The sequence below is a fragment of the Gobius niger genome, assembly GCF_951799975.1.
Source record: "Gobius niger genome assembly, chromosome: 5".
NCBI classification, from domain to species: domain Eukaryota; kingdom Metazoa; phylum Chordata; class Actinopteri; order Gobiiformes; family Gobiidae; genus Gobius; species Gobius niger.
Window position 1 is genome coordinate 6179730 of NC_136856.1, and position 25327 is coordinate 6205056.

A 25327-nucleotide genomic window follows, 5' to 3' on the forward strand; every position below is an offset into this window, starting at 1 on the left:
AGAGCGGCTAGCCTTCTGTCGCGGTGGCAGAGCGGCTAGCCTTCTGTCGCGGTGGCAGAGCGGCTAGCCTTCTGTCGCGGTGGCAGAGCGGTTAGCCTTCTGTCGCGGTGGCAGAGCGGCTAGCCTTCTGTCGCGGTGGCAGAGCGGTTAGCCTTCTGTCGCGGTGGCAGAGCGGTTAGCCTTCTGTCGCGGTGGCAGAGCGGTTAGCCTTCTGTCGCGGTGGCAGAGCGGTTAGCCTTCTGTCGCGGTGGCAGAGCGGTTAGCCTTCTGTCGCGGTGGCAGAGCGGTTAGCCTTCTGTCGCGGTGGCAAAGCGGTTAGCCTTCTGTCGCAGTGGCAGAGCGGTTAGCCTTCTGTCGCAGTGGCAGAGAGGTTAGCCTTCTGTCGCGGTGGCAGAGCGGTTAGCCTTCTGTCGCGGTGGCAGAGCGGTTAGCCTTCTGTCGCGGTGGCAGAGCGGTTAGCCTTCTGTCGCGGTGGCAGAGCGGTTAGCCTTCTGTCGTGGTGGCAGAGCGGTTAGCCTTCTGTCGCGGTGGCAAAGCGGTTAGCCTTCTGTCGCAGTGGCAGAGCGGTTAGCCTTCTGTCGCAGTGGCAGAGAGGTTAGCCTTCTGTCGCAGTGGCAGAGAGGTTAGCCGGGGGTTTTCAGTTCAACTCCAGACTTGCTTGTTGTTCTTTGGTAACACATTTCTCTCCCAATTCAGTGGTTTTGGTGAATAAAGCGCGCTGCATCTCCCCCAGTGGCCGTTGTCTCCGGGACACAAACCCCCACTTGCCGGTATGAGTGTTGCCAACCCGCTGTCCCAGAATTAACCTCAAAGTTGCATAGTTTCCCTTTGAAAGTCAGCTTTAACCGTCACAACTCTATATACAAACGGCTCCAGGCACGAAGTGAGCTCTCTGCTCCAGCATCGATGATTTAAAACTATAATTATGACACAAAAACAACATTTAAAACTTTGTTTAAATCCACACTGCGGAACATCTCATCCATTAAATACAATAAAATATGAGGATAACTTTACACGGGCATGCAGAGGGCAACAAGTCTAACCTAATACCCTGAAATGATTATTTTGCTGCCACATATGCAACAAATAAGCATTTATTATTTCTTTAGATTGATATCCGTTCCAAGTGAAAGAAGCGCTGACACTGTAGAAGAAAAAACAGCTAAATGAAACATCTTTTTATTGCGTCTGAGCCTCAATTTGGTAACAATTGACCTCTTTTAGATACTTTTTCTTGTTCCGCTTGTGACTAAACGACATGCAACTTGGAAAGCTCCGCAGTGTGGCTTTAAAAGAGGAAAGTTCAGGTCCAGGAGTAGGATTTGTGTCGTCCAGGCTGAGTGTTGAGTGCAAGTTTAGGTCCAGGATTAGTCTTTCCAGTAAACTCCACTGTTATTCTCATTGTTTTAATCCCTAGTTTTGGTTAAGTCCCGGTTAAGTCTTGGTTAAGCCCTTTTTAAGTCCCGGTTAAGTCCTTGCCATGGGGCAGGCGTCCGTCTGGTCCACGCTCAGCTCGGTGGCGTACTGCGAGGTCCAGTCTCGGAGGAACAGCTGGTCTGCTTGGCTTCTCAAAGTCTCCAGTCCCGGTCCCGGCTCCGAGCCCGTCTGGTTCACCACTAAACCCACTCCGGCCGTCTGCGTGAAGTAATCCTCCGACCAGTTCGACGTCCCTGAGAGAAGAGACATCAGAACATACAGGAAACCTTTCAGCAAAACTGCAGCTCAATGTGTTTTAGATCATATTTTTGTATGTTTGATGCAGTAAGTAAAGTTCAGCAGTGACATTACGCTCCAAGAAATGTAGATATAATGCCAGTGAGACTCAAATTTGTTTAAAAAAAAAACTTTTGATGCTGATTGGTCCTGATTTTGAGACTTGTTTTGATACAAATGAATAAAATAATTGATGTTAATTGTTAATTTAACCTCTTACCCTCTGCTTTAACTGAGTGCATTTTCTCAAGTTCGATTTTACCCGACTTGAGCTTAAAGCCGATAGGCCAGTGTAACGCCAAGACCTACAAAACTGACCGCAACTTTTTTGTCCTATTTTTGTTGTTTTGTTGCATTATCAGCCCCTTTTTTAACGCTTTTTTGTTGTGTTTTCATCACTTTCTCATCACATGTTCGTCACCTTTGTTGTTTTTTCATCACTCTTAAGTTGTGCTACTTTGCCACTTTTTTATGCTGTCTTTTTGCTTTTTTTGTAAGATGTGAACCCACTTCACTGTGTCTGTTTATGGAGGTACAGCATTACTAACATTAATTCCAAGTTGCAAAAGATTATGCATTTTATCCCTGAATATTTGATACCTATTTGGATCTATATTGAACTCAGTTCAGTTCAGTCAACTTTATTTATCCCACATGGGGCAATTCATTTAGAGCAGAAAACATCATTGAGAAGAATTTGATAAATAAATGACTTCTAACGCAGCATAAATTGATACATTTCAGTATTTAGAGCCATAAACGTGTTCCCTAAATAAAGTTACTGTCTGTATATTTTTCTTGGTGGTGTGTGAGGCGTTAGTTACCGATGTAGACGACTCGGTCCGTGACCATGAACTTGGCGTGGTTGACCCGAGCGTACGGGATCTCCATCTGCTGCGGCGTCGATGGGACTGTGAACACTTTCTGTAAAAACACAGAGGAAAAAGGACGAAGGTTACTCTACAGACACTTGCAATTAGGACTGTGCAATTAATCCAAATCGCAATCTCTACTTTGGTCAATCTCAGTAATCGTCTTACTGAGACTTTATAACTGACAGGTTTACAGCCCTTTCTTTGGCACAAACAGTACCTAGTTTGTGAGTTTGGACGAGACAATGGAAGACTTTTGTGTTTTAAATGAAACTGGAGGAAAGCCTTTGTTTTTGTTTGAGCTGAGGTTTGAATAAAAGATGTATCTAATTTTATGAATCAGCAAGATGTATTTAAAGGTCCTATATCATGTGAAATCGACTTTTTTGCACTTTATGCCATGTTGTTAAGCTATTTCCTTATCAAAAACACCCAGAGTGGTTTTTGACTTGATTCACACAGTTCTCAGCAATCCTGAATCCTGCTCTCTGAGCAGCTGCTCCGCCCTCTCCAGGTAAACGATTGGCTTGTTCCACTGTGATGTCAGAGAGGAACGGAAGTGCTCGACATCTGTAATGTAATGTCTTACAGCCTGATTTTAATTTGTATAACAGCTTTTTCATTATTTAAGAAAGAAAGACTTAAGAAATAAATAAAGGATAAAAGAAAAGAAAAAAAGGTGTCCGTGCAGCGCTGCCCCTGCGGAGTAAACAAACACACCCTCTGAGCGTCTGAACAGATGTCATGTTTACACTGAAAACTGTGAAGAAGGAGCTCTTTCTAACCTACTCTGGACACGCCTGTTCTTTTTTCTTACCTAACGATAATGTCACGGAGAAAAGCGATACAGAACTTTATTCAACCTTCTAAAGAAGAGGCCACTCGCCCGAAGTTGGAATTTCTTTCCGGGATTCAGCGACTATCAGCCAAAATAGTGTTTTTCTGTGACTGTCTCTGATGGATGCTTGGCGAACCTTGGCCAGAACCAAAGTGGATTAACTTTTATAACACTGATGGACCAGGGCAGTGAGTAATCCAAACATGTGTTAGCTTGTGTGTTAGCGTGTGTGTTAGCCATTTATGAAGATGTCAACTCCTTATAACTGCACTGTGAAGTAACTTCACTTATTGCTGCGATATTTCTTCTACTGCTAATGTTGCATGCAGGATCAACTCGGAGAGAGGGGGTGGAGTTAACTGAATCCAAGCATCTTGTCATCTGGGTTGGAAAAATAGCTTCAGAAAATACTTATATTTATCACAAAATGAGTACTCCATAGTACTCATTTTTATATTGCATTCAAAGTCCTTTTCAACTTTTCCTTACTGTACTTGTCGACTGTCTGTAAGTAATTGCCTATACTTCACTTTGGAATGTCTAAAATAACATGATACAAATCCTTTAAATGCCCAGATGAAATGTCCAGATTGTGACTTTTCACAAGTTGTTGATCGTAATAAAAAAAAAAAAAACACAAAAAAGTTTTCGTTTTTGGCACTCGATGTGTTAAATGATGAGTTTCAATTTCGCTTCCCATACACGGCAGCTAAAACACTCACAGCAGCGCATGTGATGTGATGATGTGAGGCTCATGTTTGGACTGTTCCTGGACAACATTACACTTGGTCATAATCCGCCTCAAAAGCTTTGTTCCCAAAAAAGTCCAAGATTGGATCTTACGCATTTGTCTGATGCACTGGAGCTTCACTCAGCGCAGCCTGGTCGTCTGCAGCCTTTACAAAGCCACGCAGATTTCATGTGTTTTTGGAGGATGTAACAATACAGGTGTGGAGAGTCTACAGCCTTCAGTTTAGTGGTAAGAGATGATGACACACATGCACTCTGCGTTTAGGTGAGCGCATACACACATGAATAGCACCACCTAGCTTAAATATTAAGAAATATAGACTAAAACTTGCACCGTCACTCGTACCACTTGGATGTCACAGTTGAGTGGAGCGCGGTTCAGCACCAGCAGCGACTGGAGGTAAACAAACATCGCTGACTTGGAGTGAGGCCAACAGCTGATGAGGAGTCGAACCTGCAACCTCCTGGAGCAGGCGGCGGCGCGGAGGGCGGAGTCTAACGGGGGCCAGAACCTACAGGGAAGAAGGAGGCAGAAGAGGGTAATTCAATCAGATGAAATATATAATTAAATAAATAAGGAGGATAATGAACCTGGTGGGTTTGGAGAACACAGACTGCGGGAGGTAGTCCATGACAGAGACGTGGACGAACTGCTCAGCGTCTTCGATCACAGACAAAATGGCCGTCAAGTCATCAGTGCGCCCCCTGGTGGAGAGGTGAGGAGGAGCGCTCTGTAGAGACAACATTTAGAGTTCAGACCAATCCTTGGTTTGATTCCAGTGTAGAACTGCCGGGACTCACAGAGAGGTAGACTCGCGCCGGAACTCCATTGAGCTTGAGGTGCAAGGGATTCTGGGAGCTGGAGAGGGCGGAGAGACGCGCTGGCCAATAGGGAGGCAGTGAGCCGTTTACGCCCCCCACTGCCCAGTAAACCTCGAAGACGCGGGACACATCCTGAGAGAGACAGCTGCAGTCCTCCACGGCCACGCCCACCTCTTTCACCTGGACACATATAGGGGTGGGGATCATTAAGGATTTATCGATACTACTCCTCTTATCAATACTTCTTATCAATCCTGTACTTTAACGTTACTCTCAAAATAATGAACTGGAGCCACAGCCTCTTTTTTCTTTTTTCGTTGCCACTTTCCGCTTGTGATCAGTGAGTCGACACCGGTTATAGCTTACTAAGCTTACTAAGCCTGTGGCAGGACTGAGCCAAGACTAAACCAGGACATACACCGGTTGTGAACCCGAGAGCCAAACTTAACTAGTTATAAACCAGGACTAAATAAGAAACTTGAGTTTTTAAGCAAATTGAAAAGCAAAACAGAGCAGTGACAACAAGAAGCACGTCTTTACCCAGACCCAGAGGCTGAGCTTACAGCTGCAGGGACGGGAATATCAAAGATTGTTTGTGGAACAGCGAGCACACACTCTGTATTAGACATTTTTGGTACAGTTTTGGTAAATTATTAGTGGCAGAGTGAGCGCTCACACCATGTAAAGATCTTTGATGTGCGAAGTGCTGCTGTGGATCTGTCTCTGCAGCTCAGGAGGTTACAGGCGACGCTGCCGCGGCCTGTGTAGCTTCTGCTGTGCTGTTTTAGGACTTTACTGAACAATGCTTTTTTATACATTGACATATACATAATTTAATTGAATTAAAATATTTTAATTGAATTAAATTAACATAGGTATATTTTTAAAAAAGTACCGTTAAGGCACTGGTACCGAAAAGCAGGTATCATTAAATGGTATGGGAAAAAAACGAACAGTACCCATCCCTACTCAGCAGGGTCGCGGGGATGAACAGATCCGGTGCAGGGAGTGCATCAGTGAGAGTGAAAAGAGCCTTTTAAGTGTGATTATTTGAGTGCAGGCGATAAGTGCGGCAATGCAGTGACCCTGTGAAGAAGACCGTTAAGGCTGGAGCTTATTGTGGCCCCAGGGCCGTAATGATACCGGGATTTCTGTACCAATCCCTAGACACGTCAGCCAGACTTTTATTATTATTATTCATCTGCCAAACCGATGGGGTTGTTCACGTCCTGGACAGATGTGACTTGTTCCTTCCATCTCTAGTCCATGTTGGCACTGCCCGAGGCGTGTGTTTGATGGTTTGTCTCGTGCATGTATTAGGGATTTCTATAATTTCTTTCATTATAATTATGCTAAATTGTCTATTGCATCAGTCTATTGCATCAGTCTCTGCCTTTCTATAAACATGTGAGAACTTACTTTTGAATTTAATTTAAAAGGTAATGATGGGTAGTACTAAGGCTAAATCAGCCACTTTACATTGAAACAAAAAAGAAAATTGCAGCATTTCAAGCCCCTTCACAAAACGAAAGCCGCAGATATTATAGTTTCAGCGAAAGCTGTTTAACCAAATGTCTTAAGCCTGTAAAAGTCCTAAGCACTGGGAGCACATGGCTAATTATTCTGCATAAACACAGTGACTGCACTCAACTCCGCTGTTGGATTGGATTCTGCCAGAGTTTGTACCTCCACTCTAAAGGCAAAAAGAAAGATCTCTTCTTTGCCATTATTATGCTTTAATGGCTGCAGAGCGTTCTCAGTGGGTTATCAGGCTGCTGCTGTTTGATCCAGAGCTGTCTTTAAGTGGACCGGTCACTGAAACCGAATATCTGATCAGGACACAGTGGTGTTTACCTGAGACAGAGACCTCCAGTCCATGTTGGCGCTGCCCAAATACAGGTGCGTCTGATCCAGCGCCCAGAGCTTGGTGTGGATGATTCCTCCGGTCAGAGCCGTGAGGTCGATCTCCCGCACCTCGGCCCCTGTGCACACACACACACACATGCACACACACACGGTCACTTCCTGCTGGCTCGATCGCTCCTGGCTCGGCTCTGTTTCGAGTCCGTACCTGCCGCTGCCAGCTCCCCTGTGTCCTGTGTAGAGCTCTGTGGTGCGTTCACTGCCACTCTGAGATTCACCCCTTTAGATTTAAGGCTCTTCAGCTTCTCGAACACCAGCCGCCCCTGAAAGAGCACAGTTCAAACCACGTCCCCCACAAACATTTAGCGTCTCCTCACCTGAGCGTCCGTGGGCTCGCTGCCCGAGCTCCGCAGCGTCACGTAGAAGGCGGCGACGTCGGCAGAGTGGTTAGCCCTGTCCAGCAGACGCAGCCAGCTCTGAGCGATGGACTCTCGAGGAGCAGGGGCTGATGGGTAAAGCCCAACCGGGATGCTCTCCACCAGAGACACCCTGAGGACAGAGAAGGAACCGCGGTCGGAGTTTGAACGACTTTTCACCTTTGGGCCAGTTCCAGTTTCCCTTCAGTGATGAAGTTAACAGTAGGTTCTGTATTTTTAATACTTTTTAATGCCATTTTAAGGCCTGAATACTACACTTTTAATGCCACAAATGGAGAGAAAACTTCTCTCTGCATATTTAGATTTTTAAGATATTCAAACGTTTGACATTTTCGCATTTTTAAGAAAACTTGTGCAGTAAACATAGTTGCGCAATGTCATGACATTCCAAGAATTTTGAATAATGGCAGTGGCTCTGTGCAGCCTAAACCTCTAGGCCAGGTCTTTCGAAACCTCTCAGGCTGCGACCCCTGAAAATCACTTAAACCAACAACTCAGGACCCCCTTCTGTAAAATGCAATTAGCATTTATAATCATTTAAGGTGCAACACATTAAATGATGTTAGTTTGGATACTGTATTTTGATCGTTTGCTTAATTTCACTAAAATATGATGTTTTCATTTAAAAATACAAATACAATACAATCAAATTCAATGTCAGAAATGTCATAATATTGTCCCAAAATCATTTTGAGTTTTCTGCGACCCCCCAGGATGCCCCGAGCCCCACTTTGGGAACCACTGCTCTAGGTCACCATGCAACTTCAGCTTTTTCACCTTCCTCACTAGAGCTGGATAAAGTGAGGGTATTGTGTAAAATCTTTATATCATGTTATTATGTCATTCCCTCATTAAAACACGCACTGTGGTTCTAAAAAGAAATAAAGAAATGATCTGAAGAAGGCTATGCCGAAAAGTAATCTTGAATAAATGCACTTTCTGGACATCGGTTATGAATGTGCGATGCTGTTTTCTTTTTAAATTTTTGATGATTTTCCTCAACATCAGCACCTCTTTTACCACTTTCGGTGTATGTTACTCCTCTTCTCTCATTCCCCTCATTGGCTCATTCATGTATCTTTGAGTAATCTGTAAAAACTCAGCCAACGCAGCCATTTTAGGGATAGGTTTGCCTGAGTCCTCCTAGGAACGCCCCCCACCCCCTGGAGACGCCTCCGACCTTTCGTCACCAGCCGAGTAACAAACCACTGCTCCTCAGCAGAACCCCCTCCCCACAGTGTCCAGCCCGAAGATGTAAACAGTCAGAGTCATCATGGAGGATTAGCTTCATGTGTTGTGAACCGGAGCTACAGCAGCTCTGAGACTTTTACAAAGACACACATCAGTGTTTCTGTTCCCTAAACACATAACAATGCAATTGTGCATTTTTATGAAGAAAGCATGAAAGTTTTATCACAGTTAGCCCATACCATAAGGTTTATTTTTAGATGTGGAGCTAAGCTGTATTTGACCTCTGATGACCCTGCGAGGTCACTGACCTCAAAACGAGAGAAGCACTAGCTAGGCTGCTTGAGAGATGCATTCAGAGACCGCAAGAAGTGCGGGAAAGGCAAGTTCCCCCCCCCACAAACGCACAGTAAATAGGGACAAATATATAACAGTGTAATTATTTAAAATAATTGCATATATTTATCTATAACAGCAAAAACTAAATTAAGCAGAAATACTTTCAAGGATAACCTTGAACATTTGATGTTTTTTCTCATTTTCCACGACTTACAAAGAGGCATGTTATTTTTCAGGTTTTCCAGATTTTCAAGGACGCTTGGGAAGCCTGCCCTACTATGCGGTTTGTTTGTGTGAGCGAGTCTGATCCACTGAACTACCTGCACTGTGCGAACTTTTATTTTAGTAGTAAAAAAAAATCAATCATCAGTCAATCATCATCAAGCTCAACAAGAGCAACATAACTTTTAAGCCCAAGTGCTGGCTGTCTGCAGAAGATCTCACCAAGCAAAGCAAACTTGCGTTACACCGCGTTCAGGTACAAAAAAAAAGTTTTTCAATGAAACTCATGGATGGTATTGTGTCTCGGGGCTCTTTGAATCACTGACATTAATCTCAGAGACCTGGGATGGATAGTTGTCAGGTTAAGCCCAGTTAAGGGAAAGACTGCTGAAAAAGGACTTTCCGCGTCATTAAGCAGATCATCATTTTCAAGCAATATGGGAAAGAAAAAGGGTCTCTCTGCTTATGAAAAGCGTGAAATAGTTGAATGCCTTGGTCTAGGTATGAAAACCTTCGATATTTCATGAAAGATTAAGCGTAAACATCGTACTGATAAAAAATTTGTGGCTGATTCAGACACACACGGGTTTGTGCAGATAAAGGCACAATATGGACGGTTTCTGCCAGACAAATACATCAGATTAAAAGAACAGCTGCTACAAAGCAGCAAACAGGTATTTGAAGCTGCTGGTGCCTCTGGAGTCTCCCGAACATCAAGGTGTAGGACCCTCCAGAGGCTGCAGTTGTGCATAAACCTTCTATCCGGCCTCCCCTAAACTGTTCATTGAAGCTCATGAACAGAAACGGCTGCAGTGGCTCAGAAATACATGAAGACTCATTTTCAAACAGTCTTGTTCACTGACGTGACAAGGCTGTGACGTCAGTAAGGAGGGGGCGGAGTCATGTTTTGGGCCAGAATCATGGGGGGAGAGCTGGTCGGCCCCTTTAAATGGTAAATGGTAAATGGTCTCAACTTATATAGCGCTTTTCCACCTACATTAGGCACTCAAAGCGCTTTACAGCAAGGATCCACTCACCCATTCATGCCCCCATTCATACACCAATGTACGCAGACACTGGGGGCAATGTGGGTGAAGTGTCTTGCCCAAGGACACAACGACAGTGTGCACTTCCAGGGGGTGGGATTCGAACCCCCGACCTTCCGATCACGAGACGACCCACTCTACCATCTGCGCCACTGTCGCCCTTTAGTATCCCTGAAGGTGTGAAAATTTCTGACAGACCACTTTCTTCTACAAAAAGAAGAGCCGTGTTTTCAAACAAAATCATCTTCATGCATGACAACGCACAATGTCCTGCTGTAAAGAATACCTTAGGGTTGGGCGATGTCCCCTTAATTGGCCGTTGACGATGTTTACAGTGAACCATCGTGATGGACGATGATATCGTCCATTTTTCATTATAAGCATTTTTTTAAAGACATTTACATAGCCTATATATATGCTGCATATTACTATGTATGCTAGGAAAATGTGAGATTGCAGGATAAATGGATCTAAACTAAACATGATTTGAACAGAGTCACGAAACACGAGTTTTGCAAAAGAAATGTGCTAAAACTCGTGCGTAAAGTCTGAGAGGAGAACGACGTATTCAGAGCGTGAACTCCAAGGCTCTTCTCCACTAATACAAATGTAAATTGGAGCTTATTACTTGCATTTGCTCACTTTTAACGCAATGTTTAAGAAACAGTGGGTGAACGGGACAATATTTAGAAGTTTGCGTCGTAGCCTACGTTTTTGAAGCCGCTCCACGCGCCGCCCGGTCCGTGAGCTCGTAACCTCTTAACTCCTGCACCGCGCCTTTCTCTCTCCTCTCTCGGTCCTTCGTGAGAATAGTCTGCGCGCTCAGCTAGCTCCGATGTGAGAGCTATTCTCGTTATTTTAGAAAGGTTTAGTTTCAATACGCAGCAAAGCAAAGCAAAACCACACGGTGTTAAACTCTGAGCTGCAGAGAGAGAGAGAGAGAGAGAGAGCTCCGCGCGTCAGAAACAGCAGCGCTGCGTCTTTACGTTAATAATTACGGCCAACACATCATAGCTTCTGGCAGGCTACTGACACTAGCGTGCATATTAGTTACATCCGTGAATTAATTTACAGTGCAATCCCTGCACAGTTTGTAGGTTTACAAGGCCTACAGAAGACCAGTGCGTGTTTTTGACGGGAGGGGGCGTGGCATCACGATGGTGGCTCTCCATCGTGATGTTGCTCATCCATTGGCAATGGACGATGATATCGTCCATCGGCACAACCCTAGAATACCTCTGCATCATTGGCTGCTATGGGCATAAAAGGAGAGAAACTCATGATGTGGACCCCCTCCTCCCCTGACCTCAACCCTATTGAGAACCTTTGGAGCATCAACAAGCAAAACATCGGAGAGCAGGAGGCAGTTTTCATCCAAATCCTATTCTAACATCCTGCAAATAAATCCAAGCACAAACTCTCCAAAAACTCACAAATTTAATGGATTTAAGAATTTTGAAGCTGCTGAAAGAAGGGCTCCTATGTTAAAATATAACTTGACCTGTTAAATTGTTTTTGATTGAAATTGCTTTTGATTTCAGTAAATATGAGCACATTGAAATGATCCTCTACCAGTTAAAGACTTGAAAATTATGCGTAGTTACGAGTAAAATGTCATTTGCATAATAATTTGGAACGCGGTGTAGTTCATGCCGCTGGGATTATATTCCCTTGCTGAGGGAATTTTATGTCATGCTTTTGCGTGACATAAAAATAAACAGCACTGAGTGATGATGTCATCAGGCCGCGGCTCTCAGTTTACTTGCACAGGTGTGAGGGTTGGCCAGCGGGGGCACGGGGCAGGTATGAAACAGACACATCAATCGAGGCATCCCTGAAATCATTTGTACGTTTTTGATTAATAAATGAATAAAATAGAGATAGACTTTTTTTAAAAGGCAACAAATAATCATTGATTTTAATTATGCCTAAAATAATCGTGAAAATTATTTTATCAATAATCGAGCAGCCCTATGATGAAGTCCAATCTCTCACTGAATGATCAGCCAAAAGCCATCACAGAAAGCATTTTAAAACAAAACTCCAAACAATTTTAACGTGGGAGATAAAAGCATCCAACTGAACCAGCTCAGTCGGTTCAGAGCGTGATCCAGAAAGAGTTTGAACTCACCGACAGTCGCTGGAGCAGGGCGCAGTTTGGGGTATGACTCCCTCCAGCCAGTGCAGCTCCAGCTGGGCCCCGAGCTGCTGCACGGAGCGAGGCAAGCCATAGTGCCACAGGTGCTGAGAGAGGCCCCCGAAGAGGAGCAGGAGCAGGGGCAGCAGGCCGCGGAAGAGCAGGCTGCAGCATGGCGTCCCCTGGAGGACAGAGGCGCAACTGTCAGACGCCACAACATCCTCCTTTAAAGAGTTTTCAGGTGACTGTGTTGAAATCCAGTATGGAGAGAATGTCGGATATATTTTACAGCAAGACACAATACTTTTGAGCCATTATTAATACTGTACATAAAGTCACAAATATAGAGTTTGGGATTGTGATGTCATATCTTAAAGCTTTATGGGATTTGAAGCAAATTCTGCCTAATGGAGATTTAAAAGTGGTCATACCGCCTTTGCGATGCCCAATCCCGTCAGATCTTGGAAGCTAAGCAGGGAAGGGCCTGGTCGGTACTTGGATGGGAGACCGTTTGGTAACACCAGGAAGCCTAGCGAATGGAGTGAGTGAGTGAGTGAGTGGTTGGTGGTGGTCGGAGGGGCCGATGGCGCAGACTGGTTGCCTCACTTCCGTCAGTCTACCCCAGGGCAGCTGTGGCTACAATAGTACCTTACCACCACCGAGTATGGAGTGAACGAATTGTGCAAGTGCGTCTTTGAGTGGCCAGAAAAGCGCTATATAAAACCAATGCATTATTATTATTATATTATTAAAAGGTAAAATTACGGAGTTACTGTATTGTTGGCATTAAAATATTTGGACACTACAGTGTGTACTGCAACTGAAAACTTTGTTACAGTTTTTATATTGTTTTTAGTTAGTGGTAAATTTCTGACCTCCGACTGGGAAAATGTCTTGGAGCGCTGCTCGAAACGTGTAATTTCAACATGTAAACTTGGAGATGATCAGAGTGGTCCGAGTTCTGGTACAGATGAAGACAGTAATGTCGCACCCTGTAGTGAAGTGCAGCTAATGATAAAGGTTGAACAAAACCACTGCATCAGTGATGTTAACCTTTCCTTTTGGTCACAGTCTTCAATATAAAGTTATTTATGTGGATAGGCCAAGATCCCGTGTTTTTAATTTTAGTTTACTGGGTGGAATCATAGACATAATAATAATAATAGACTCCGTCTCCTCACTCCTCCCTGTTTGCCATAATAACTCGAGGGGGAAATCATGGTGGATTTACAGACTCCTCCTACCCTGCTGTGACTAAAAAGAGCATAAGGGCGGGATCTTCACTGTAGACTCGGCCCTCGCAGGGCGCGAAATTCGGTCGTAGCCACGCCTTAGAAAGTTCCAAAAAATTAGAAACCAGACCTTACAGTTGCTTAAAACGTGTGGAAAGTGCCATGCTAACCAATGGAAAACTAGCTTGTTTTGGCGCTCATATATGGAGGTACTGCAGCAATGGCGGCCCCTTGCGTCGTGGTCATAAAGCAGTGCAACCAGCAGCCATTGGGTGGAATCCAAAATGCTCACTAAAGATATATTGTTATTTACAATATATCTAAAATAATTATCTCTTGTAATTTTGTCGAACGTTTCAGAATCGTTTTTGTGAACCCAATCTTGTGACTCTTCTAATTTTAGTTTACTTTATTTATTTAAAATGGACCATGTACATAAATGTTTCCATTTGAGGCATAGTGTTAGCCTGAAGCTAATTTACATCTGCAGTCCCTGGCAGAGAACGGACAACCCATGACAAAAAACAAGATAGCAAGCAGCATTAGTTGATGAATAACGTTTGCTAGTGACCACAAACATGGTGGATTTCCATTATATATATATTTTTCATTTTCATTTTATTTATTTATTTATTTCATTCAAAAGTGATGTTATGCAATCACAATAAAACCGCCAAGCCAACACAGTATGAATGAAACGGAGCAGAGGAGAAGAACAAGTCTTATAATATCTGCCCCTTTTGTTACTTCACACTTTACACTGTTGTCCTTTGGAAAATGGTATGCATTTATGTCTACATACATATATTTACAGTCTTATATATATATATATATATATATATATATATATATATATATATATATATATATATATATATATATATATATATATATATATTTACAGTATTAACAGATGTTTTTGTATTCTATATTCAGTTTTTCAATATATAAAATACAGAACCTTCGTATTCTTGAATGTTCAAATCAAATATCCCACATTATTCATGTCCAAGTACTTCATACTTTTTTAACATTGTAACGTTTACGTGTATTTTAAACTCCAGGAGAGTTTCGGACTTTTTCACTTCTTTCTGGAGTTTATTCCATAAACTGTCACTGTAACAGTTCGTTCCATTGCTTTAGAATTGAACCTGGGTTTGTTAAAGATGTCTGTTCCTTTCAGATTATAGTGACTTTCTCTTTTCTCAAACATTTCTTGGATGTTCACTGGCAATATTTTTCTATTTGCTTATACAAAACCTGGAGGATATTATAGTCTACTATATCCTCAAATTTTAGTAAATTACATTTAATAAAGAGTGGATTCGATGGATCTCTATATCTAACATTATGTATTGTTTTCAGAACCCATTTTTGTAGAATGAACAACGGCTGTATATAAGTTTTACAGGTTGAGCCCCACACAGTAAGTTAAATATGGTATAATCATTGTGTTGTATAAAGTGAGTAAAGCGGATTGATTTAGAGAGTATTTGACTTTATGTAACACCGCGATGGATTTTGCTATTTTTCCTCTTGTGTAGTTTATATGTGACTTCCACTTGAGGTCTTCATCAATGATGACTCCTAAAAATGTAGTTTCTTGAACCCTTTGAATTTCCATACCTTCAATTTCTATTGATACATCAACCGTCTTTCTTTTGTCATTGAATATTATAAAGTTTGTTTTTTTAACATTGAGAGACACTTTATTTAGATCAAACCAATATTTAATTTTTTTGAGTTCTTCATTTGCTACTTCTGCTATCTCCTGTATATCTTTCCCTGAGTAAAATAATGTTGTATCATCGGCAAATAAAATACTCTGCAGTTTGTCTGATGCTTTTACAAAGTCATTCATGTATAATATGAACAGTAATAGCCCTAGTATCGAGCCTTGGGGAACCCCGCAGTTGATGTCACGCAGGTCTGATGCTGTATCATTTATCTGTACATATTGCTTTCTATTTTCTTTGTAACTTGTGATCCATTTATGAGCGATACCTTTAATTCCATATTTCTCTAGTTTCCAAAGTAGTCTTGAATGATTAATTACATCAAATGCCTTTTGTAAGTCAATGAAAATACCTACACAATAGTTTTTACTGTTTATTTCTCTTGCTATTTTTTCAGTTAATTCCATTATAGCCGTTGCTGTGGAGTGATTTTTCCTGAATCCATAATGACCATTGATTAGAATATTCTCTGTTTTTATGAATTGTGCATTCTTGCTGCAAACACTTTTTCTAAATTTTTTGAAAATTGAAAAAGACACTCGTCTGTTGTTTGAAAAATCACTCTTGTCAACGGTACAATTTTCCGTTGACAAGTTAGGTCTGGTACAAGGGTTAGGTACAATTTTCGCTTTTTTCATTTTCTCAGGAAAAGTTCCTGTCGTTAAAGACAGATTACAGATATAAGTGAATGGCTCAATAATAGATTCAATTATGTTTTTTATGATCATCATGTCTAAACCTTTTCTTATTTCATCTATTTCCACATGGTCAATAAAATATACTGTTTACATTATCTATGATTGTATTATCTGTTTTGTGTATTATTTATTTATAGTTATTTATTGACCTTAATTTAACCAGGATAGTCCCACTGAGATAAAGAATCTCTTTATCAGGGGAGTCCTGGCCCCAAAGGGCCATGGTAACAATGAATCTACAACATTCCATCCCGAACACTGTTTATGAGGCTTTCACAGTCAATAGAGGCCAATCACCCTGCAGAATACAGTCAGGACAATAGAGGGCAGCACTTAGACCAAATAAATTCCTTTTCATGATAGTTTGCATAATTATAAATCAGAATCCATGGTGCCATTACTGTGGCCAATGGGACATGCTTTCCTGTGAACCGGGCCTGTCAGGTCCAATCATTCACTTTTGAAATATCTTTCTCTCTTCTTGTTTTGCAATCTTCCACACTTGTATTATCTTTGTCATTATACTTAATTATAACCAAGTTCAATTTAAGAGAATAGAGTTTTTTTCAAGAATAATTGCACAGAATAAGGTCTACTGACAAAGGAACTGAATGTAGTATTTTTTCTAAAGCCACTTTTTGTGCGGTTATCTTAAATTATTCAAATTCCAAATGTCTCTGTCGGGGGTGAAGCATGAGCCACAGTGTTTGAGCAGAGCATTCTCCTGTGAGGCGTGGTCAGACACATGCAGAACGTCTCATCATGACACTCATGTGAAATGTCTGACCTCGGTTTACTTTTCAGCCTGTTCAATGTTAAGACCTGGCTTTATTTAGTCAAGTTCAGAGTCAATATGAATATTACATTTTGAGATATCAGAGTGAAACTTTTGCTGCAGATTACAGACATAAATAAGCGGAAAATGTTTTCTGTAATTTTTGTTTTGTTCAGAGGGGTTTTGAATCTTGTTTAGTTTGTGGAAGAAAATCTATTATAATTACAAAAATAAAAATAAAAAATGTTATTTTGGATTCAAAGCTCAATAAATCAGGCAGGCATGAATTAGATATTGAAAATTCCCCGTGAAAAAAACAAGATCAATTGGAAAGTTCGGAGTCTGTAAGAGCGACTACAGTGGAGATTTTGTTGCAAGAGTGGAATGAAAATTTCATTTGGAGAAATCGCTCCTAACATCTGCACGTGTGTGTATATCCCCATGGCTAGTGTCTTCCACGAGGGAAATGACCAAGACATTTGGCAGAGAACGCCACACATGGGATTGACCACACGGCAGCAGGTGTGACCACCATGACAGAAGCATTAAAGCTGTTGGTATGGCCCCGCCTGGGAACAGCAGAGACACATCAGGCACGTCGGAAGACAAAACTGACGAAGGAGGAAGTGGGCTGCTCAGTTGAAATATGTAACGTTCACTTTGATCTAAAACAGGCCCTCCATCATAGAAGCTCTGGCCCTCAAGATGATTTTGAACTTTAGATGTACTTTAGAAATGTGCAAATGCTGTAAATTCCTTTAATATTTGTTAGCAGTCGCAGAACAGCCATTTAGGCCATATATGATGCAACCGGCATTTGTAGAAAGCGCTGATTTACTTTTACTACCTACAATTGGAGGGTGTGGCCCTTAGTCTTTAGCTGATGAAGAAAATCGGTCCTCCACCATGCAAACTTGCCTACGCTCGATCTAGAAGAACACTTTGAGAGTACTCCTACCTTCTTTGCCTGAGTGTCTGTAGATCGAACAGGCATCGCTTCAGCCTCACACGGCGCAGTTTCAGCCTCAGCCTCAGCCTCAGCCTCAGCCTCAGCCTCAGCCTCAGCCTCAGCCTCAGCCTCAGCCTCAGCCTCAGCCTCAGCTTCAGCCTGGTCAGCGTCAGGCGGCTGTTGCTGTGCTTCGATGTTCTCGATGTCGTCGGCCTCGGGCTGAAGAGCTGGAGGCTCCTCCTCTGAGTCCAGCTCTGTCCAAGACCCAACGTCCTGGAGGCAGATACAATACGGGCAGATCTTCATTACATGATGCTCTCCTTACACTGGGAGTTCAAAGCCAAGCAGAGGAGTTTTCAAATTGAGACCGGCCCACTTTTATCGCAGCTTTAGCTCATTTTGCCACAATTATGCAGCAAAAATAGTCATATTCTCCAAGAAAATGTACATTTAATTTGTGTTAGAAACCAATTTAATGCTTTTGAAAGACATGTAATGCGAGGCCCTGCAGGTGAACAGGGAATCTTTCATTCAGATATCACTTTGACCATTTTGCTGTTTAATACTATGATAAAACAGCAATCTAAATTTTACTGATCTAAATAATGGGTAGACGCATTTATTTTGTTGATATGCTACAGAGACAAAGATTTGCTTTAAGGATTTTTTTTTATCTTTTTGATTTTGGAATAATCTATCTCTAAGTGATAACATGTATAACATATAATTGTATGACCCAGACCAAAATGCAGCAGGCCTCATTGTGAAGTAGAGATTACTCGCCCGCACAGTCGCCCCCACGACATGTTTGTTTAGCTGTAGTGATTTGCAAAAATAGTAATCAAGCCTTCACACTTTGTTTTTTTGCGTAATGTGACCAAAGTAACAACTGCTCATACTTGTATTGTGCTTTACAGCCTGTGTAACAAGTTTCTTAAAGTACTGTAGTCATTATTCCTTCACACCACACTCTGTTTTTATTTACCATGTGGCAATAATGTGTTGTTGATACCCTGATCTCCTATGTCAGTGCTCCTGCTGGACACATCTTTTTTATTTATTTAAAGGGACTATACAGAGTTTAAAAATGTCAAAATTCTGTATTTTCCTCCCCCTACATGTTCCAGCCATGTCCTCATGTGTAGAATGAGCTCAGACCTGTTCACCACAACTGCCTCTAAAATCCTGCACTGTCCCTCCAAAACGTGTTAATTTGGGTCCGAAGTGCCGTCATGCACGAGCTTAAAGGGACTATACGGAGTTTAAAAATGTTAAAATTAAGTATTTTCCTCCCCCTACATGTTCCAACAATGTCCTAATGTGTAGAATGAGCTCAGACCTGTTCACCACAACTGCTTCTAAAATCCTGCACCTGTCACTAAAACTGTGTTACTTCAGGCCAAATTGCCGTCATGCACGAGCTTAAAGGAATAGGCCACCGTTTTTACATACTAAGATATGTTCTTACCTAACCTTAGACGTGTTAATATATCCCCGTCTGGTCTTTGTCCGTGCGCTCTGTCACGCAAACGGAGCACATACGCAGCCTCTCCCACATGTCATATACTGTAGCTCCAAAAAAGCTCACGATAGAAGCTACCAAGCTCTTCCAGGTGTTCCCTATTTAAATAAAGTTACGTGAAGTGTTTTCATGCGAAGTATATTTATACATGTCGATTTTATAAGCAGATAAAAAGGGGTACTACATTGTGAGGCGTAATGATACAGGAGCACAACGTCCGCGCAGTAACTCCTAAAGACTTCCCCCGCTCACTTCCATCAATAGAAGCTGCGTGACTTGTAGAGAGCCTTTTACAACAAGCAGAAAATATATTTTCGGAAAGTGCTGCGCATTCCTACCTCATGGTCGAGGTCCTGAGTCCTGTGTCGTCGTCCGGGGTGAGTTGGAAATCTGTGAAACATTACTACACTATATACTTTCTGCTTGTTATCACAGCCCGGCACGATGCACGTAAAAGGCATTGTTCACAAGTTATCGACGCTTCTTCAACTGTTCTCTGCTAGCTCTGTACAAGTCACGCACGCAGCTTCTATTGACGGAAGTGAGCGGGGAAGTCTTTAGGAGTTACTGCGCGGACGTTGTGCTCCTGTATCATTACGCCTCACAATATAGTACCCCTTTTTATCTGCTTATAAAATCGACATGTTACATTTCTGTGTAAATATACTTCGCATGAAAACACTTCACGTAACTTTATTTAAATAGGGAACACGTGGAAGAGCTTGGTAGCTTCTATCGTGAGCTTTTTTGGAGCTATATGACATGTGGGAGAGGCTGCGTATGTGCTCCGTTTGCGTGACAGAGCGCACGGACAAAGACCAGACGGGTATATATTAACTCGACTAAGGTTAGGTAAGAACATATCTTGGTATGTAAAAACGGTGGCCTATTCCTTTAATATAGAAGGTGCAGTTACACATATGACCTGAGGTGGCAGTAGTGAGTATAAAAAGGCTAACTTGCGTCTAGCCCCTTTAATATAGAAGCTGCAGTTACACGTATGACCTGAGGTGCAGTAGTGAGTATAAAATAGCAAACTTGCATCTAGCCCCTTTAACTTTCCCCCTAGTGACTGAAATGAGTATACTGGTTATTTAAAAAAAAATCATAACTCCGCACAGGAATGGACTAGAGCAGGGGTGTCAAACTAATTTTGGGTCGAGGGTCACATATGGTAGAGAAAATTTCCCCAATAAATGAATTTATCACAAAAATGAGTGCTCCATAGTGGTAGAGGTACAATATATCATATAAATGCCTATACTTAACTTTGGAATGGCTAAAATAGCATGATATAGATCCTTTAAAGGAGCTATACCTGATTTTACGTCTAGAAATGGAATTAACTTTATTTTGTCCTCCTTTTGGAAATTATGAACTCAAACTTTGAGGGGAAAAACTGTGTGATAAAATGATAGAACATTTGTATCAGTTGTATGAACTTTCAGGCTATTTTTTTTTAGCATTTTGGGAAAGAATGAATGAATGGAGTTTGGACCACAACTAACATTTTAATTTAGTCGCAGGTATAGGGCCTTTAAAGGGGCTAGATGCAAGTTGGCCATTTTATACTCACTACTGCCACCTCAGGCCATATGTGTAACTGCACCTTCTATATTAAGCTTGTGCATGACGGCAATTTGGACCCGAATTAACACATTTCTGGGTGACAGTGCAGGATTTTACATTCTACACATTAGGACATTGTTGGAACATGTAGGGGGAGGAAAACACACAATTTTGACATTTTTAAACTCTGTATACTATAGTCTCTTTAAGGTACACAAGTTACTTAGTACTGCTTTAAAGAATGGAATGAAAACTGCCCGGAAGTTTAGTCCCTTTGTCTGCACATGCACCATGTGTATATTTCTCCTGTCTTTAGCCACTGCTGTCTCCCACAAAGGAAATTACCATATTTGGATTACAGCGTCATCAGTATTTGTGAATGAATAAGTGTGGGGAAAAACATTTTTGTGTAATGAAAAAGAGCTAATAATGTGTTACCTCTTTGGCCTGTGTCTCTGTCGAGTGACTCTCCCACGGCGGCGACTCCTCGGTGATGCCCTCCTCCTCAGGCTCCGCCCCCCTCCTCTCTTCATCATCATAATCATCTCTGTCTCCCCGCTCCTCTGCGCCCCTTTGTTTTCCTAACATTTCCCCTGCAGCCGCTTCTATCTCCTCCTCGTCCTCGTCCTCTTCCTCCTCGTCTCCTGACCCCGCCTCCGCCCCCGCCCCCGTCTTCGTCTGGTCGGGGAGTTGCTGGTTCGATTCCCAGTTGGCTCGTATTCCCGGTCTGGGACTGACCATGATGTAGCTTTCGAAGTCGGTCTTGGGCGCGGCGATGTGCGTGCTGAAGCCGGTCGTGGTTTCGATGCTGGTGAATCTGATGACCCGCTCCTTGACCTCGGGAGTTTTGGCCCTGGAGGCTTCCGTAGTGACGGTTTTCTTGTGGAAGGTGGGGATGCGCGAGGCGGGTTTGGGGATGCCGCTCCGTCGGCTCATCTCGTCTCGATCGCTCGGGTCGTTTCGCACGACGTCCAGGCGGTTCAACAACACGCTGCAGTTCTTTAGGTCCTGAAAACAACAGAGGAAATGGTGACTGATTGATCCAGCATTGGTTGATAATTCACGTGATAAAACTAGAGATCGACCGATAGGGTTTTTCTTTTTTTCTTTTTATTGAAACACTTTATACTTCACAAGAAGCAAACGAAATATTGCTAAATGACTGAAGTCGTCCATCTGACGAGATTGACAGTCACAATTTTCCACATTTACTTTTATTTTAGCCTAGTTTAGTCCCACTTTAGTCATTTTTTTATGTCTTGTTTGTAAACAATTGGATAAGAAACAAGTGGAATAAACTGTGTTGAAATGGTTTAGTTCAATATCATAGTAATAACGTAGTAACAATGTTCAAGATAGTTATCCCATATCATAATCGTCTTCGACATCATAAGACCCTATGAAGACAGGATTTATTAGAATTAGTAGATTATGAACTCTAAAATAGAACCAAACCTGAGCAACGCTGAATAATCCAACACGTAGAACACAATGACCTGAAGGTTTAATCACGACTCAAAAGCTCCTGACTTCGGCTGCTGGATCTGGAGTTTGTTCTGTGTTCACTGTAAAAGTGCATGAGCCGAGAGGCCACTCCTATTCAAATCACACTGGTTAACCTGTCGCCATGGAGACACCAGCGGCAGACAGACCATAATAATTGACAGGAGGTGGGGACACTAATCATCACTGGATCAAAATTTGAATATTTGGGTTATTTTATGTTTTAACTGTTACACATTATTCTTTTGGTTTGAGAACCAAGTCCCTCTGACTCTATAAGTAACAAATAAAATAAAATATCTCTGTAATGTTATGTATTAAACATTCAAGCTTTTTACAGTTAAGAATAGTCTCAGCTGTTTTTATCAGTTGATCAGTTGATGACTGCTTTACAGAAAATGAAGCAACTTCACCAGCAGTTTTGTAAGAAAAAAGTGTTTTGGGTCAATATAAACAGTGCAGTACATCTTTCTTTAAATAGTTTATAAGTTCTTATCGTTTAAAAGCTACTAACCTGGGTTATGTTCTGCTGTAAAAAGTTCCAATTATCATTAAAATCATGTATCAAAAAGACGCTTTTAATTTAGAGCTTAGTGCTGTATCAAGTTGAAAAGCATGTGATTCTTGTACGTTTCATATTCCAGTCATGTCTCATGCTCCTGGACCTGTATGAAGAGTGACACGTGAACAGAGTATAGATTTTAAAATTGTTTTATTTTAATGTGGGAGTGTCTAAGGAGCAGAGTCTGGAGCTGAGCCATGTTCATGGGAAACACCTGCGCCAACTGTAAAAACCATTACGCAACAACCATTGCAAATATATGAACTCTTTAGGCATTATATGAGAATAACATGGTCCCTCTCTGGGTCACTCCAGTTAAACTAGGGAAGACACTCACAACCAAACCTTCACAAACCTTTCAGGCCACAACCTCACACAAAATCACACAACCAACAACTCCCCCTTCTGTAAAATGTAATAAGCATTTCTAATCCTTTCGGCGACCCCCACTTTGGGAACCACTGATAGTCTATGGACAAACCTAGAGTCTGAAGAGATTTGGGCTTATGTGTATGAGCACATGTCTTCTAGGAAACGTGATAAAAGGAGGCTGGAGAAGGACCTTCCCTTCCTTTTATCTTAATTGTGTGAATTCATTGTTCTGTCACCTACAGGCCAAGTATAGCCCTAAATAATCACTGTAAAAGCAGTTAAGTCAAACACATGCAAAGATAAAAGCATTTGCATATGTGTGTGCTGTCTGTAATGTAACAGGGGCAAGAAAAATTCAGAAGCTCACAAATAATGTATCTGTTGACTTCTAGAACACGTCATCATATTGTACAAGCACAGCGCCTTAGAAAATCTACCATTTTTAATGTTCTCCGTCTGAAGTCAGTTGAACCTCACCAGATGAGTCATAGATGGTGGTCCCAGACACAGCAAAGTATTACCTACGTTTAGAACAGCAAAGTTAAGAGAAATATTTTTAAGGACAACATATTTTCCAGGCGTCATTTTCAGGTAGCCTAACCCTGAAAAAGCTGACCTTGCAGATTAGAGCTCTACGAACATGTTCTCAAACCGGGATGAATTCCTTTTACCTCAAAATGTGCTTAACCAAACATACTTCAGACATGGAAGGCATCAAAAACAGGTGTCAGATGAGCTGAATGTGAGCCTCATCATCATTTCGTTTGAATTCTCAGGTCGAGTGTTAGTGATTATCGTCATGTTCATCTGGGCTAAGTCTGCAGTTTGAAAACGCTGAGCAAGAACCAGGCTCCCGAATGACACCCCTGTATTTTTTTAATATAATATCAGTGTGTGGGACCCACGCCTGGTAAAAGTCACAGTCACGTGGCCGACTAATTTGCCTCTTTTGAAACTGACGCATTTTCAATTCAGAAATCTGATTAGCTCAGGTTCTACTAATCGATTATGGAAATAGTCAAAAACTATTTTAGTAATCGATTAATCGTTTTCTAGTAAACAGACTCAAATAGAGCAAAAATGACATGAAAATTTAGTATTTTTGATGACTTTGTTTTTAAAGTTAGTAGTGTTTTGTATATTATAAATTTCATAAATATCCGTCTGTGTCTCATCCAATTAGAAATCAGAGTTGGCACTAGGAGCTTCCAAAAACACTCAATTTGTTAACTCCATCAACATATACTCAGCGGCCCTTTAGTGTTATGTGATTAAAATTAATTAATTACCAAATAATGGTTAGTTACAGCCCTAGTTCCAGAGCAGATTTGGATTTTTAGAGCAACTGAACTATCTCCCCACCCCAGGGTGTAATGTACCAGATCATCAAAAATATGTGGCATGTATTCTAATGTTTATAATGTCAGAAGACTCACTGCTACTACTACTACTACTACCACCACTACAACTTCTACTGGTACAACTACTCCTACTCTCTACTACTACTCTTTTTTTGTCATTTATGCAGTAAAATACTCAAACAACGGCATTAATTTCCAAAGAAATGTAGATTTGATGCTAGTTCGAACCCAATATACTGCAAACTAAGTCTTCATTTTCATCTACTCGCAACACTATGTCAGAAAAATCTACATTTCTAAGCAGTTAGTTGCATCCCCTTTACAGTTTCAAAATAAACATGATAAAGACCACAAACAAATCTGTCATCTATTCATTGGTTTTCATCACCGAATACAAGTTATGCGTGTGTCATAGCATAGCAACAGCAGTCAACATTTCATCACGGTAACGGGAGTAAATGGAGGCAGCTCTGCACTGTTATTCATCGATTTGCCACTCAATTTGCGATGTTTAAGGTTTTAAAATGTACGTAATAATATCCTCAATCTCAGGGGTTCCCAAAGTGAGGGTCGCGGGGGAATGATGTGATGATTTCAAGACAATGTTTGTAATATTTCTATTGAATAAGATGCCTCCTTGATTGAAAACTGAATATTTTGTGACATTAAGCCTCTTCTCTATATCAAGAGCCTATGAACTACTTTATTGACCCTGTGCCCCCGTTTGAGAACCGCTCACGCTGGCCCAGAGTCAAAACTACCTTAAACACAAGTGTCTTTTGTCGGAGATTAGGACACTTCCGCTGGGGTTTACGTAC

The 25327-nt window shown here is 41.7% G+C and overlaps 1 protein-coding gene across 1 annotated transcript in view; it reads right to left on the minus strand.

Annotated features, from left to right (window-relative positions):
* Positions 1-643: 643 nt before the first annotated feature.
* The window catches only part of pld7 (phospholipase D family, member 7), a gene marked incomplete at its 5' end in the record, with an annotated part of 26256 nt that continues 1572 nt past the window's right edge, over positions 644-25327 (minus strand). The window contains 11 exons of the mRNA XM_079557095.1: positions 644-1673; positions 2541-2640; positions 4523-4688; positions 4768-4907; positions 4978-5178; positions 6853-6980; positions 7070-7184; positions 7239-7410; positions 12225-12412; positions 17630-17893; positions 21150-21719. Of these exons, the coding sequence (XP_079413221.1) occupies positions 1471-1673; positions 2541-2640; positions 4523-4688; positions 4768-4907; positions 4978-5178; positions 6853-6980; positions 7070-7184; positions 7239-7410; positions 12225-12412; positions 17630-17893; positions 21150-21719 (2247 nt within the window). The 3' untranslated portion in view covers positions 644-1470. The remainder of the gene's footprint in view (positions 1674-2540; positions 2641-4522; positions 4689-4767; positions 4908-4977; positions 5179-6852; positions 6981-7069; positions 7185-7238; positions 7411-12224; positions 12413-17629; positions 17894-21149; positions 21720-25327) is intronic.